The sequence below is a fragment of the Cryptotermes secundus genome, unplaced genomic scaffold, assembly GCF_002891405.2.
Source record: "Cryptotermes secundus unplaced genomic scaffold, Csec_1.0 scaffold836, whole genome shotgun sequence".
Taxonomy (NCBI): Eukaryota; Metazoa; Arthropoda; class Insecta; order Blattodea; family Kalotermitidae; genus Cryptotermes; species Cryptotermes secundus.
This window is the reverse complement of record NW_019729223.1, coordinates 825,236-842,085: the sequence shown is the minus strand read 5'-3', so window position 1 is coordinate 842,085 and position 16,850 is coordinate 825,236. Positions and strand designations below refer to the sequence as shown.

The 16,850-nt window shown below is 40.5% G+C and overlaps 1 protein-coding gene across 2 annotated transcripts in view; it reads left to right on the top strand.

Annotated features, from left to right (window-relative positions):
- The window catches only part of LOC111865547, a 175,465-nt gene that overhangs the window by 150,436 nt on the left and 8,179 nt on the right, over positions 1-16,850 (top strand). For both annotated transcript variants that reach the window (XM_023853676.2, XM_023853677.2), the window contains exons 4-7: positions 9,250-9,455; positions 10,774-11,553; positions 13,114-13,342; positions 14,615-14,790. In XM_023853676.2, coding sequence (XP_023709444.1) covers positions 9,250-9,455; positions 10,774-11,553; positions 13,114-13,342; positions 14,615-14,790 — 1,391 coding nt within the window. The remainder of the gene's footprint in view (positions 1-9,249; positions 9,456-10,773; positions 11,554-13,113; positions 13,343-14,614; positions 14,791-16,850) is intronic.

Below are 16,850 nucleotides of genomic sequence, written 5' to 3'. Positions count from 1 at the left end.
AGCCCGTAGCTAGTCGCTATCCCGGCTTCTCTGGCTTGGGCCCCCATACACACACAGTTTGACCTCCAGTTCGGCCTGCAAAGTTGAAGACTGAAAGGCAAAACTGACGTGTGTAGTGCGGCCGGCCCATCTTTTGGACTGTTAGCCTGTGGGAAACCCGTCAGTCCGTCATTTCTGCCTGCAGGACCGTAGCACGTGACGTGTGTGACTCAACATTATAGGCTGGAAGACCGTAATTGTGGCATGAAGCCTGCCGCTTTATCTGCGCGTGTATGGGGAGGAAAGGGAGGGGGTAAACTGTCACAGTTTTGCCTGTAAGGTCGATCGGAAGGCCAAACTGTGTGTGTATGGGGGGGCTTTATGCTGTATGTTTATTAATTTCGGAGATGAAACATACAAACAGACGCTTGTAAGATTACTGTCTCAGCTATACGTATTCACTTCGTACACTTTGTTCAGATAAGGTCTGAACCTAAGGTCTGTACACACGTGTGCTCTAACCTCTGCACAGAAGCTGAAGACGAAATCGAACCGTCTCAATAACAAGTGACAGTCTCTGTGGCTGATTGCGGTCAAGGCCCGGCCAATGTAACACAGTGGACCGACCCTGTCTCTGAACAGCCCACTTCAGAAGGATTGCCTAATCCATTATTTCACAAAACTGGAATATCCAAGTGACCTCTTTTGACGAGTAATTGAACTTTGTCATTTAACGCACAGGGCAGAAGAGATACAAATACATTCTCCTTCCTTTGTCGGCCTCTCTGTAATTTTCATGTTTATTAAGTCATGAAGTTAATGTTGTCATTGTCTGTTCTTCCTATGTTCTCTTTTTTTTTTTTTTTTTCATTATTAATTGAGGGGGCACGCTGTAGTGTAGCTGGTTGAGGCACTATGCTACAAGCCGGAAGATCGTTGGTTTTATTCTTGATGAGGTGTTAGAATTTTCTATTGATCTAATCATTCCAGCCGCAATAAGGCCCTGTTGCCGACTCAGCCTTTAACAGAAATGAGCACCAGGAATCTTCCTGGCGGGCTAAAGGGTAGCTGATGCGTAAAGCTGACATCCTCACCGCCATCTGTGAGCCGATTGTCTAGAAAATATGGGAGCCTCGTCGTCTCACAAACCTATGGGCCTCCAGGTCCTCTTACAGGGATAACATTACCTTTTACCTTCTAAACTGATATATTTTCCACTTTCTCTCTTCCTTTGTACTATTTATTACGCTCCTTAACATTACTGAGTGGATGTTAGTTCCACCGGGCCCATCCACCTCCGTGCATTTTCTGAAAGGAAGCTTCTTTCATTTTTCTATGAGTGGTGAGTTCACGCCCCGACCGCTTTACCCCCGGTACCCATTGGATAGGAGGTAGGGTGGACCCCAGAGCCGGTCTGGGCAACGTGGAGAAGAGAAAACACTTGACCCTACCGTGACTCGAACTCCGAACCCCAGGTCGTCCAGCTCGTAGCCAGTCGCTATACCGACTATGGTATCTCGGCTCCTTTTTAATTCACAAAAGTATAACTTAATATTTATAAGGAATTTTATATCTGTATGGACTTAAGTAGAAGTTGCCAAATTTCTCCTCCTGCTTGGGCTTCCTCCCGTCCTCTGGGCCTGGGTTAGAGCAACTGGGGTTGAATAACCTGGATCCAGACTGTCTTGTTTTTTATTAACTGGTGTTGGCCCTGAAACTCTTCCCCCAGACAGCCTCCTCTGACAACAGCAGGAGTTCATGGTTGAAGGAAGCAAGCTGACGTTTTGCTCTCATTGGCTTCACCGATTTTGTATACGGCACGGTTTGCAGAAGACCCAGGTTTTATTGGCATAACGTGAACTGATTTACAGATAGTTGTTCAGCAATTAATTCGCATTGCCTTTAAGGGAAAATGCACAATCTGTGATAACGTTAAATAAACAAGTAGCAAACTGTAATTATTTGCGCTGTTCTGTGCTAAGACGAATTATCTGGTAAGCTGCGCAAAAGATAAAATAGAAGGTAAAGCTGTCCCTGAGCTTAACTAAGCCGTACGCCATGAACGCGTGTGGGGGAGTGGATATGAAGATACACTTTTTCTTGACCTCGGCACTGGCTGGAGGTGAGTGATCAGCTTCACGCCTCTGCCGCTTCACCCCTGGGGAAAGAGCCCCTTGTACCCATTGAATAGGAGGTTGGGTGAACCCCAGAGCCGGTTAGGATGATTTGGAGAAGTGAAAATTCTTGACCATATCGAGACTCGAATTGCGACCCCTTTGTCGTCCAGCCCGTAGCCAGTCGCTATACCGACGGTAAACTACGTACATTTCAAAATATATGCGGCCCGAAGAACAGACCACTGAATATAAAATCAGGAGAGAAATGCCGTTAAATGTTAGAAAGTGGACCTGAACAGGAAGCAGTTTCTCCCAAGAGGATACTTAGAGAGAGAGGCCCATAAACAAAGCAGGCCTTAAAATTAAAGGGAATGAAAATTAATCTTGATAGGCATACTAGTGACGTAATGAGAATCACAATGCATTTCGGTCTTGTGCCTCTTGGACACTGAGATCGTGGGCTTGAATCCGACCCGGAGCATGGATGTATTGTGTTCATGTTATCATATGTAGATAGAGGCCTTGCAACGGGTCGATCCCCCGTCCCAGGAGTTCTTCTTTCTTTACCTTCCATTGCCTTCTTACATTTTCTGTTTTCACATTTTGCTTTATTTTATGCTTTCACCACCTGACCAGTACTACTACTACTACTACTACTACTACTACTACTAATAATAATAATAATAATAATAATTCGTTTGCCAACAGCGAGTGGCCTATAACAGGCGACCACTGAAAGTGTACATAACAAAGGCTAGACTAAGGCTAGATCTAGAACTAGAAATAGACTAAAATTTAATACTAGGCAATATAACAATACAGGTAACACGATAATGACGTAACTCAGTAGGATTAAGCAAAGGAAAATGTATCTTCAAGTGAGATGTAAGGGAGAATGTAAGTAGTGAACATGACGATGAAATTACAGTTTACTGTCTAATGTAATCCCCAAGATCTTTTACACAGTCAGTTCTTACGATTAATAGAGCAACCATAAACTAATTAAAATGAATTCTATTAGTTTTACGAGTAAAAGAAATCATATATGTTTTTAATATGTTAATTCTCATATAATTTTCAACGCACACTTCTGTACGGAGTCGTATCGAATTGTCGTAATTTACAATTCCCAGCAGATTTTGGTGGCACGAAATATTTTTAAATAATCAGCAAGAAGCAGAACTTTGGAAAAAAATAAATTTTGGCGCATTAATCATTAATAAAAATATTGAACAATTAGAGGCCCCAAAGTGGAGCCTTTTGGCACTCCTGACAGCATGGGGAAAGGTGCGGAGAAAGTTCCCGAAAGTGCGAACAACAGAAAATCTAGATGATAAATAACTTTGAAGAAAGCAGTCTTCTGGGATTTGGCACCGTGTATATGTGGTGTTAACCGACGTTTCGGAGGAACGTATCGCCTCCATCTTCAGGGTAGAAGAAAAATATGTAAGAAATCTGCAAGCAAAGAGACCGCGAGAACCGGTAAAAGCAGACTGCAGACAGTCTGCTTTTGTAGTCTGCTTTTACCGGTTCTCACGGTCTCTTTGCTTGCAGATTTCTTACATATTTTTCTTCTACCCTGAAGATGGAGGCGATACATTCCTCCGAAACGTCGGTTAACACCACATATACACGGTGCCAAATCCCAGAAGACTGCTTTCTTCATAGTCACCGCCATAAATAACTTTGGAGGAAATTAATATAACGATCAGAGATGTGTGGCAGAAGAGTATTGTGAATTTTATGAAACGCTTGGCTGAGGTCAAACTAAATTGAATCGGTCTGGCCTTGTGAACTGACAGAAACTGTGATGGAGTTTAAGAAAGTAAATAAATTTGTTGCAGCAAACTTTCATCCAATAAAACCATGCTGAGATGGACGGAGTTTAAATTCATAATAAAGGGTAGAGCTGATCATATATTATACTCTAAAAATAATGGAAAAATTGTTTAAAATTGTGATTGGTCTGTAATTAGGGCACTGTTACCTTTCCTGAAAACAGGCGCGGTGGCTTGAGTGATTGAGGTTAGCGCTTTGTAAGGGGCCCAACTGAGTGGATATCTTCCCCCCTCTCTTGAGGAAAGAAACAAATACAGTTTCTGAAACGTCGTGTTTTCTATTTTCTAGAATACCGGATGATGGAAAAGTCCAAAAACCCAGTAGTTCTGCTTGTTATACGTCATCATCAGAACCCTTTAGAATCTACCAATTTCGTTAATGTTTTATGGATAATATTATAGAAAACAATTTTATTTATATATGAGATTACTTTCTGACAGCGATAGATGTGAAGAGAGCTGACAATGGTTGCGACGTGTTCCCCCGAAACGCCAATTGGGTTATATCGAACTACACAGCGTTATATCCCAGAAGATGCCCTTTCATTTTAGTTTTATTAGCAGAAATACTATTATGGCACGTCATTAATGACAAGCTTGTGCTTACAATGCAGGGAAGTTTTTGTATAGGTAACTTTTGTGTGGGCCGGTCACGGTAGCCGAGCGGTCTAAGGCATGCACTGTTTTCGCTCGCTCGGAAGCCGGGATCGTGGGTTCGAACCCCACTCAGGGCATGGATGTTTGTGTGCGTTTTTCTGTGTTTGTGTACAGGTAGAGGCCTTTCGACGAGCTGATCACCCGCCCAAGGAGTTCTACCGAATGTGTAAGATCTATAAAAACCGAAGTGAACGGAGAAATTCATGGAGGTAGGCCTAGGCCCACTGGGGCTGTAGTGCCGAGGAAAAAAAAACTTTTGTGTGGCTGAATTAATTATTTTCGAGATTTCAGGGCCCAGTCAGCCGACCATTCCATCCCACCGGTTGAGAAACACTGCAGTAGATGCTTAAGCGGTCACTTCGTTAAGACTTTGTCAATCGACTTTACTCGTACGTGAATCATAAATGTTAATATGTGTTGCTACTGACACCAAGACATAGGGATGTAAGAATAGTAGAAAATTTAGAGGAGACTGTGTTCCAGATCTTGCTGGATCCGTTTTGTAGTTCATTTAAAGACATTATCGATAACTCAGACCATGTAACGTCGAATGGTTCGATAATAGTGAATGATGAACTGGAAAGGACAGGGAAGGAAGCCGCCTAGCCAAATTGGAGGTACTATCCCTTAATTTTCCTGAAGGGACTGAGGAATACCACCGAACGGACTGGCCTAGAGATAACATTCTAGATTTATTTTCGAGAGATACTAAGTTCGAATCATGGTCAGGGCACCAACTGTCCAGATTTGATTTATTCATGGTTTTCTTAGGCCCTTCCAGGAAAGTTCCTCCTAAGTACCTCTGTTAGACCATGATTGATTCTTGTGAAATCCTGTCTAATTCATAATTCGTGTATCATCCTACCACCCGACGCTACGTAGTTCTTACTAAAAGCGTCTTTAAGTAATCTACAAATAAAAGCGAGAACATTTTCAGCAAGGATAGTTGGTACCGAGGCTTCTTGCAGATTTTCGTAACAAGCTTTTTTTTACGGTGAGGAATTATTAGCCCCACGATCAACCCCGAATCTGGAGGACCACCGCTTGTCGGCTGTCCGCGGCTGCATATTCAGTATTTTCGCAACTACCCTCTATACCTGGAGGCCGTCTCTTCCATCCACAACCTGAGGACACGTCGTGCCGTGGTGACAAGGGACAGGAGATTGAAGAAAACTGCATAACGAGGAGCTTCATAACTTGTACTCTTCTCCAAATATAATTAGAATGGCAAAGTCAAGGAGGATGAGATGGGCAGGGCTTGTAGTATGAATGTGGGAAAGGAGGAATACATATAGGATATTGGTGGGAAAGCCGGTAAGAAGGAGACTACTGGGAAGACCAAGACGTAGGTGGGTGGACAATATTAAAATGGATCATAGATATGATGGGATGGTATGGATTGGATTGGATTGGTCTAGTTCAGGATAGGGACCAGTGGAGGGCTCTTGTGAACAAGGTAATGAACCTTCGGGTTCCATAAAATGCTGGGAAGTTCTTGAGTGGCTGCACAATTGGCAGCTTCTCAAGAAGAGCTCAGTTCCATGAGTGAGTAGTTGGTACCCCCATCGAGATTCGAACGTGTACCTCCCGAATATGAAGTAATACTACCTGCTCCATCGCCAAAGAAGAAACTTCACAACCAGTCGGTTTTCTTGCCGTTATTTGAGCGGACATTACAACGTACGTGTATATCCCTCGATGGACCGTGGATAACAGTCACTCTGTATATATGATGTGGCACAGAATGTAGTCCATTACTTGGCCTAGCTGTTAAGCTGCTTTTGAAAACTCCGCTATACCATTCAGCTGCAGGGGAGGGTTGGACATTATTAATCTCACCAACGAGCGTATTGCTCTACTTTATGCCTCCGGAGGACATCTGTGAGGTGTCAGCTTACTAACCCTTGCCATACTTTGCCTTACCCCCTTCTGGTTTATCCGTTTCAGTGATGTTCTTTATTAGTGTTTTGTACGTAGTGCATATAGTCGAATTGCATCAATATTCTCGCAAACTGCTGATGATACAAAAATAAACTGTCACGTAATACTTACGGGGCACGCGGTAGCGTAGTTGGTTGAGGCACTATGCTACAAGCCGGAAGTTCGCGGTTTCAGGTCCCGATGAGGTCATTGGATTTTTTCCAGTTGACCTAATCCTTCCAGCCGCACTATGGCCCTGGGGTTGACTCAGCCTCTAACAGAAATGAGTACCAGGAATTAATTAAATAATTTCCTGGGGAGTAAAGCGCGGCCGGCGCGTAAGTCTGACAACCTTACCGCCATCTTTGAGCCCATTGTCTAGATAATGTGGGGCCTTCACGGCCTGTAACAGGGATAGCTTTACTTTACTTACTTTACGTAGTACTTACTCACCCATGGGGGCTGAGTCCTTCTCGAGGAGAAGCCAAATCTGCAGCTACTGAAGAATTTCCCAGCATTTTATGGGACCCGAAGGTTCATTGCGTGTTCACAAGAGCCCTTCACTGGTCCCTACCCTGAGCCAGATCAATCAAATCCATACCATCCCATCCTATCCCTCTAAGATCCATTTTAATATTGTCCACCCAACTACGCCTTGGTCTTCCCAGTGGTCTGTTTCCTTCTGGCTTTCCCTCCAATATCCTATATGCATTCCTCTTCTCCCTCATTCGTGCTACATGCTCTGCCCACCTCATCCTCAACTGTCACGTAACATAATATTGTAAATTAAATCTTTTCCTCCAAACATTTTTCAGCATGGCGAATGTTTAACGACGTATGAATTAAAAAAATCTGTTTTCTGGATCGTATCCCTGAATTTTTGTTATCGTTTTTATATTGATTTTTAATTGTTTATATTTACAAGTGTATGTAACGTAGAATTGAATACAATAGGACATGTTCTTCTGCTTATACTCTTATATGTACTGAAACTCCTAAGGGTTCCCTGGGATGAAATTGTCAAAATCTACCAAATTAGGGGTATCCCTTGATAATATAAAGAATCGTTTAAAATTATAAAATTATGTTATTTATGACAAATTTGATTTCATAGAGAAATATTATAAATTAACTAAAACTTTGAATCGAAAATAATTACTAAATTTGCTACGAAATTGTTAAAATACATACCTTGTAGCATGTTAGCTTAGCAACAATTTACTATATATTTGCAGTAATGAATATGACTTTTCAGTAAATTAGCATGTAAGCCCGTTAGGTATACAAAATCGCTTTGAACGCCTGTGGAAGTTGTTTATAATTTACGTCTTTCCTATTTTTTGTTTAAAAATAATTACTTTAATACAGTTGCCATATAACATAACATCCAGTTTCGAAAAGCTGTCCTAAATATTCATTTTCATGAAAATGACGACAGCTGACGACAGAGAGACTACTGCTGGCAGAATTAGTACTACCTGCATCCACGGTGCGCCTCACTCTGCTGGCTCATTCTATTACCATACTCTCACGCAGCAACATTGAGATTTTATTGTAGCAGTGAAATATTTCTGCAGACAATAAACAATTTAAATCACAATTTTGACTCCATTCGGCTCTCACTGAAGGTTGCAAGGCTTCCAGCCCTACACACGTATACATGTATTAGTTGAAGAGCTCAGAGATCCCACTACTTGACTTCCTGTGACTGTTCAATAAATCGTGTGAAAAAACCTGAACGAAATTTGAGAGTTTGGCAGCCCTGGTACCCGGATCACCTAGAAGCTCGTTTCAGATGTCTTCTTGTGACTGGTTGACTGAAAATGATAACCATCTAAATGGAAGTACTTCCCAGAAATTGGAAAGATGTTTAAAACTTCCTGGAATTTGAAGAATTAATACGTATGATCTTGAAGTGTCAGCAGTGCAGTGAAGTGTATACAAGGGTAACAGAAGTTCGCCTTGAAATCAGAAAACTATTACCATTCTGGTCTAACACCATCCCCAGTGCTGTCCTTGTAAAATGTAGTTCACAATAATTTTGCACATTCTGCTTGAAAGAGAAAATAAAATTCATTTTACATTAAGTTTTGTTTTCTTCGTCTTTTTTTTCTGTTTTTTTTTTCGGCAATTCTGTTTCTTCACTTCAATCTTAGCGAAAGTTGAATGCGAAGCTCTCCTGCTTCCCATTCGAGAGCTGTCGCTTTCACAATCTCGGCCACATTGGCTCATGTTATGCCATGATCACTTCTCTCAGTGCTTACTAATCAGCTTGTCTTTCGACGCTATATATTCCGAGCTATTGAAAATACCATTAAATAAACCAAGGATAAACAGTATACATCTCGTATTTCTGCTCGTATTAATTTCTCTTCTTTTGCATATCTCCTTTCCCTTTGTGCTCATTTGTTTTTGTCAACCCTTGGCTCTGTCAGTGCTCTGGTGGCCCAAATTCGTACTTTGGTACTACTTCATCTAGATATAACATATGTACATATATTAACTCGTTTGCTGTTTGTCTTCCTTTCTTTTCCTTGTTTTGTTGTTTGTTCTTTCATTTCATCATTTTCTTCTCTTCTTCTCGTTAATATTGTCCTTTATTTTGTTTCCTTTCTTCCTTGTGTTTCCTTCATTTTCTTTCCTTCCTCTTTCCTCCCTTTCTTTCTTACCAAACCCAAACTAAATGTCACATGCTATACGAAACTAGACATTGCTGAGCCGGAACTCTCGTGTTCCAGGCATCGGTTTCGGCCTGATCTACCTTCCGGCTGTGGTATGTGTCGGTTACTACTTCGAGACCAAGCGGTCGCTGGCTACAGGCATCGCCGTCTGCGGATCTGGATTCGGGACGTTTGCGTTCGCACCCCTTGCCACGATGCTGTTGGAGAACTTCGACTGGCGGGGGGCCAACCTCATCCTCGCCGGGCTCATTCTGAACTGTGCCGTAAGTAGTCTGTTTCATTGGCCTTGGTGCATGCACCGCTGTCTTGTCCACAGTGACCCCAATTCTTACTGTCAGCTGTACAGTATTGCATGCATAATAGACCGATTGCTTCTGATGATGTGTTGGCATGCTCTTCGAGCCTGAAGATGAAGGCGATATGTTCCTCAGATACGCAGGACCGCGTAGGACTGGCTGTCTTCGAACTACATGACGTTACAGCCCAGAATACCATAATATTCATAGTCGCCATCGTGAGAATCTCGAATACCTCGAGATATCGTGATTAAATTCTTGCTTTCAATGATAAATGTCGCTTTTTAAACCGGTTCTCCTTTTTCATATATATATGTAATATGTGGCGTTAATGTGTATAATAAAAGTAAACGTGTACTGCTCTTTCATCATTTGCGGCAACACGCAAGCTTAAATTGTATATTAGCATGAAAGTTCAAAAACCAACTAATTACATACTTAGCATGAAAAGCGGCCTCCGTAGTCTAGGAGTAACGTTCCCACCTCATGACTCAAGGTACGCGGAGGTCGTGGAATTATTAAGGGCGGAAAAATTTAGGGAACAAGTCATCCGGGAGGGACTTTAAGCCGTGGGTCCCGTGTCGTAGATTTACGGCACGTAAAAGATCCTCATGTCTCTAGGAGACCTCTGAGCAAAATTATTAGGCAAGTTTCCCGCCCAAGTAGTTTCCACTGCCTCTGGTAGATGGGGGAAGTATCAAGGTACCGACGGCCGACCTCGTTGGCTGAACGGGGCTGATAGCACGCACCGGTACCGGTAGGGTATGGCGACAGTAGAAATTAAAGGGGGACGCGCAATGGACCAATAACTGGTCTAAGTGCATGGGGAAACAAACCCCCTCTAATAATAATAATAATAATAATAATAATAATAATCATGAAAATGGTTAAATAGTATTATTCACTTCTAATGTCGTTGAAGATGTGTGATAAGGGATAACAACTTAGTACCAGATTATGATATCCTCTTTTTAACTCTCTAATTGAATAATCCTAAAACTTTGGGAATAGAATGGATTCTAGAGTAAGCAGAGCATTAAGTCCTACAGTTGTTGATATATGTGTAACAGAATATACATATCTGAACATGAGATCATGTTTGAGGGAAATGGTACAGGAATTAATGAGATAAATATTTAATGCATGTACACGTTTTTAATATGAGTGTTTTATTACAAATTTGATAAAGTATATAATTCCATGGTATGAAACATAAGTATAATTATACAAGAATTTCTGTTTACTTTTCAGAAAGAATAATTCTGGTGTCTGGTAATTGTGACAGGTGTTCGGAGCCATGATGCGTCCCCTGGAGTACCCGAAGGGTCCCAGCTGCAAACCTTTGCTGCAACGAATGGCAGAAGAAAAACGCTTCCAGATGGAACGAGGGTCTATAGGAGGTTCTTATTTCATGGTACAATTACCAGATGGCAGCATGGAGAAACGTCTTAAGATGCCCATCAACATTGACCCTGGCGTTCATTCCAGCTTCAACTTGGACCAATTGGTACCTGGTACACCCTTAACACCAGTACCAACCGTACCAACACTGCCAACTATCTCTGAGGTTAAAGTTCCAGACCACAGTGGTTCCAGTGGCGCTTCCAGCAGTGGCAGTACCGCAGACCTAAAAGCAAATGGGGAGAAGACAAAGGCAAGGCGCATTGAAGATGTTAAGGAGGAGGAAGAGAAACAAGATAGCACTAAGGAGAAGGAGAATAAAGAAGATAAGGAAAAAGATGATAAAGATAATGAGAAAAAGAATGAAGAGAATGGTTCGGAGTTTAACAACAAGGGTGTTCTGCCCCGCAATGCATCCCAGCCAGCTTTCACTACTCATGTGCAGGGGCTGCCCAAGAATGGCTCAGTTCCTTTCTTCGATCGCATCAGAAAGACCAGCGCCAGTGAGCGGTATAGGCCCACTCTGGGCCCCATAAAAGTGTCAAGACCGAGCATCAATTCGAATGGGGATATACGGAAATCACTGCAACTCAGGCTGTCAAATTCCTCATTTCTTGGAGCCAGTCGTAACAACAACTGTGATGATATGTGGTCCAAAACTGATGTAAGTACATTAGGACCCAATCTGCTGAGCTTTCTACCAACTACGCATGCACCCGCTTTGTGACAGTGTCCTTCCTGAATGGCCCAAGATATTTGACAGCTCATTTACTGGTTTTTAGAGTGAACGGACGATTGCCGGATGGCTGACTGACTGACTGACTGACTGGCAGAGCGAATAAGTGGCAGGCTGGCTGGCTCACAAAGTGGATGATTAACTGGCTGAATGGCTGAGTGATTATTTGAGTGACTGAATTATTGACTTGCTGATTGCATGAGTAGTTTGCTGGCAGGCAGACAAGCTGTGTAGTTAGTTGTCACTGTCATTAAGCTAGCCAGTCAGCCAGTTGTTCAGTCAATCAGTTTTTAGCTGACTGGTTAGCTAAATTATTTACTGACTGCATGTTTGAAGAATACCTTATGAGTACATTTCAACCAGATGGTCCATCAGTGACATCCCAAAACCAGCCAAATGATTGTTATCCACAACCAGTTGATCCCATTTCATATCATAACTAAATGTCCTGCAAGTGGCATGTTCTTTGCTGTTGNATAAATATAAATAATAATATATAAATAATTTAGTTCATTTCTTTGCATGGAGGTTCAAATAAAACCACAAGGGGTTTCTTTTATCTTTAACACCTTCAAAAGAACCAAGTGATTTCAGAGGAATATAATTTAAAACGTGTTTACAGTAACACCTGATTATGAAATTAGAGCTCTGTCTGATACATGCCATAAACTAGTCATAAAATCAGAAGATCAGCTGGAACGAACTCTTTTAGGTAAAAAGGGATATAGGGATGGAAGAGGTCAGTCTTAAGGCTGAAATAACAGGCTGCAGCAGTAAGTTGAGTTACTGAACTTGGTGTTACATTTTGAAACAACATGTAATGCATGTTCTTGCAGGGCATTTGACCCATCACAGAGATTTTCATCTCAGGTTAAACATGTTCACTTTTAGAGTTTGTGGCTAAAAATAAAATCATACCATCTTCAAAATATGATGGACCTCTCCACCACAGAATATTTCTTCAATGTTAGCCCCTCGTATCTGATTGTGTCCAAGAAAAAAGAATTGTCTCAGAAAACGCATCATAACTTCAATACCAAAGGTTAAACTGTCTGCGGTGACATGCTACATATTTGGAATAGTTTTATAAGATCTCTGAAACTGCCCTTCGTACACGAAAATGCCAGAATGTTTATGCCATGCATATGTTTCCCAACTTGTTTAAATTATATGAACTGAGATTCTTACGGTGCCAAGTATCAAGATTACGGTCTTTCGTGATGTGACATCATGTAATTTGGTAGATGTCAAAGTACATCATCACATGGCATGAGATAATAGTCTTGTTTAAATTACACTCAAAATAGAAACAATTAAAAGAAATTGATGCAAAACAATAGTAACAACTCAGGAACATACAAGATGAACAAAAGTAGGTACCACATTTCTTCCATCATCCAAACATTCATCTCTTAGTCTGTTACAGTTATGGCAAAATTCTGGAACCCTTCAGTATTGGAAATTGTATCTGACATGTGTAACTTATAGATGGCTGACAATGAAAGCATCTGCTTTTCCACGTCCAAGTCAAGCATACACCGAGATCGACGCGAGATGATACGGCCTCTGGCCCGAAAGGACATCTTCTACTCGGGGAGTGTCATGAACCTGCCAGAGTTCAAATCACAGAAATCCCTTGCCAGCTACCGCCAGAGTGTTATTTCACTGCCCAAGTATGCACAAGAACGAGGTGATGTCGTTGACGTTGAGAAAGGAAGTAAGCTGCACTTTTTAACATCTACCATGATAGCTGCATATCTTAGTTGTTAATCTGTCCCTGGGAAAAGTAATCTAGCGTAAGGGTTACAGGGATGGATCTGACTCATGGTCCAAACTATTTGGAGATCTTGAGATAATCATTAAACCTCATCTGTGTACTGTGAAGTAGGAAACAGTTTAGGTACTTCCAGTGTGATGACTTTTCACATTCATTCTGTATTATCTATTGTATTCACTTTCTCTAATTTTTTCTTTTACTTTCTTGTCTTTGTTTTCCGTTCCTTTGCTTTTTTTATTTTTCCTTCTTCCAAGCTTTCTTTCTTTTTCTATCATTGTTGGTCCCTCCCTTTCCTTGCTTCTTTATTTCTTTCTCTATGTTGTCAGCATTTGGACGTGCTAGAAATCCATTATTTATACTTAAAAGCATCTACAATTTAAGAGAAATGTTTAAGTTCATATTGGTGTAANTTTGTAGACTGTTAAATAAACCCAATTAACCATCTCTACGGCGTCTTCAGTAACGGAAACACGTTACAATATATTTGGACTGCATATGTGATAAATTCAAAGACAATGAATTTGGAGTGCTAAGGAAGCTTAACAAATCTCCAGCTAAATAAAGCATCAGTTCTGATTTTAAGTGAAGTTTATTTACCTACCACCTCTATAAATGGATTCACATATTCAATCATTTTTAGTCTGAAATTGTAGTTATTCATTTAATTGTGTAATATGGCCCTTGGCCACAGTAAGTTTTATTTATTTTTAAAAACTGCCTTACTTTTTTAAAGTTGGCCCTACTGTTTCAAAATTGCAGAGCAAGTTCTGAAGAAAAAAATTATGGGAGACTTGGTGCATTTATGTGTTTCAGAGGGTTAAATTGGTTACATAAGAATTTTACTTCATGTACAGTAATGTTCTATATATTCCATAATGTCTTTTTGAGTAATCACATATATCCGTACAATATAAGGCTCTGCACATTTTGCAGATTTTCCATCACCAGGGACTGATATGATGAGTAAAATAAATATCCTGACATACACACATATTCCTGTTAATATAATGAAGACTACTCATCATTGGTCAAGAACTAACGACAGTGGACTTCATTAAATGAACAGATGTGAGAGAGCATGCGTGTGTGTGTGTACTCTTTGTCATAATTTTAGTTTGTACTAATATGGCTTCATTGTGAAATCCTCTGATTTTATATCCTGTACCTCCAGTTCGTGACAGATGTAATCTCATGCTGATGTGTGTGTTGCAGCTGATCTCTGCCCTTGTCTGACCCTGCCTGAATCATTCAAATCAACTCTGGCTGCCATGATGGATTTAACCCTGCTCAAAGACCCTGTATTCATGCTCATCAGCATCAGCAACTTCTTCGGCATGATGGGTTTATATGTGCCCTTCGTATACCTGGTCGACTCAGCAACCCTTGTCGTACGTAACCAGCCTTCAAACACTTTTATGACTTAAGACAGGGTCAAATAATGCATTAGTCATTTGATGCTGTCCTGCAAGAATTTGGAAAGTTTATGATTTCAAAACAGTAAATCATTTTGATCTTTACATAACCTATGAGTCAAACAAGATGGGAAAATAATATTAAAATTGATTATATAAAATAGGTTGTAATGATGTGGACTGGCTCAGAATAGAGACCAGTGGCAGGATCCTATGAACATGGTAATGATCCTTCAGGTTGTATGAAAACAAATATTTGTTGATTAGATGCATGACTGTTAGCTTCTGAAGAAAGATTCTGCTCCATAGAGTTAGTTATGAATGAAGCAAGATTATCTACATGAGAGAAATGCATACATGCAGCAGTTAACCAGTAATCTTATAGATGACACAGACCCTTTATCAGTAACCAAGAAAAACAATTTTATTCCACGTTATTTTTGAGTACTAAACTTGTATGAGAGTTAAAGAGTTTCCTTACACATCCCTCCACATTCCACCCATGATTCTTGGATAAATGTAAGCAATATAAATATATTGCAGTTCATATTACATAAATATGCTCTCATTCGGCATAAATACTCTCCACAGCTGATACAATATTAACACCTCTATACAAATTATATCAAGATAGATTAACATACAGGAAGTCTGTTCAGGTGGTAACACTTCTGACTTTTTCCTAGAGGTGCCCAGTTTGAATTTTGGCCATAACACTGGCAGTCCTCTTTGAGGTTCCCATGGTTCCTTCTCAGTCCATTCAGGCAAATGCTGGTATAGTATCCCGAATTATGTCATGACTACTCCCTTCCACATTCTTTCCAATTAATTATTCACTAATTGACCTAGCATTCAATACTGTATAGTCTGAGCTACTGACAACATTGTTAAATAAACAGTTAATAAATGCATAAACATACACACATTAAAAAAGTAAAGGGCAGAAAAATCAGTTGCTGTGCCTACATTAACCCATTTAGTCCATGCTGCTGTGTGAGAGATTTTGTTATTTTTCTTATTTATTTGTTTTCTGTGGTTGAACACCAAGCTCCACCACTGAGTTTACTTCCTTCAAATTTAGAAGACTAGTGCTGTCTGTAGTAATTTAATACATTATGCAAGATCCTCTTTATTGTGAAAGAACAAATTATATACCTGAAAGACATGAAATGAGATATAGCAACCACACCTAGTGATATACTAGGGCCCCACCATAGCTCAAGCGGTTAGTCGCTGGCTTCCCACCGCAGTGGCCCGGGTTCAATCCTGGGTCTGATCAAGTGGGATTTGTGGTGGACAAAGTGGCGTGGGGCAGGTTTTCTCCCAGTACTTCGGTTTCCCCTGCCAATCTTCATTCCACCAATTGCTCCACAATCACCCTCACCTATCATCTGGGGCTGGTACAATAGGCCAGAAGTGGCCGCAGTACAAGGGACTTAGTCCCACCCCACTAGCAATAAAAAAAATAGTGATATACTGAAACCTCTAAATCCATGAGTATTATTGGTCATGTTCTGTGGTACCAAAACTCGTTTCTTAAATTTAGCAAATATTAAAAAATGTTTGACTACCGTCTATACTTTTCTCTTAGATTCTCTGAAGAAGAGTTCAAAAAATATATATTTGTTTTTCCAAGCTTTTCTGGGGCAAATGGTTTGTTGAAATGTATATTTGGAAATCCAAGGAGGGTAAAAACAGTAGTATTCTCATAGGGTATAAATATGTGAGAAAGCCATCTTTTATTGCACCAATTTAGGAACATTGTTCAAATAACAGGGTTAGATATTCATAAATACAGGATTTTTGTTTTCCAAAGGCTCAGAACCAAAAATGACAATGTTTTCTTGTCACAAAACATTTTTGAATAAATGTTGTCTTGTGAATCAGATCTTTACCTACTTTTAAAACCTAGTTGCTGTTCAAATTTAGATGTTGAAATATGATATATTTTGGATTAATTACAAAAGTGTGTAGGCAATTTGAATTCTTTGAGATAATTTATGATGTACAGGGAAGAAAATGACTGTGCTACAACA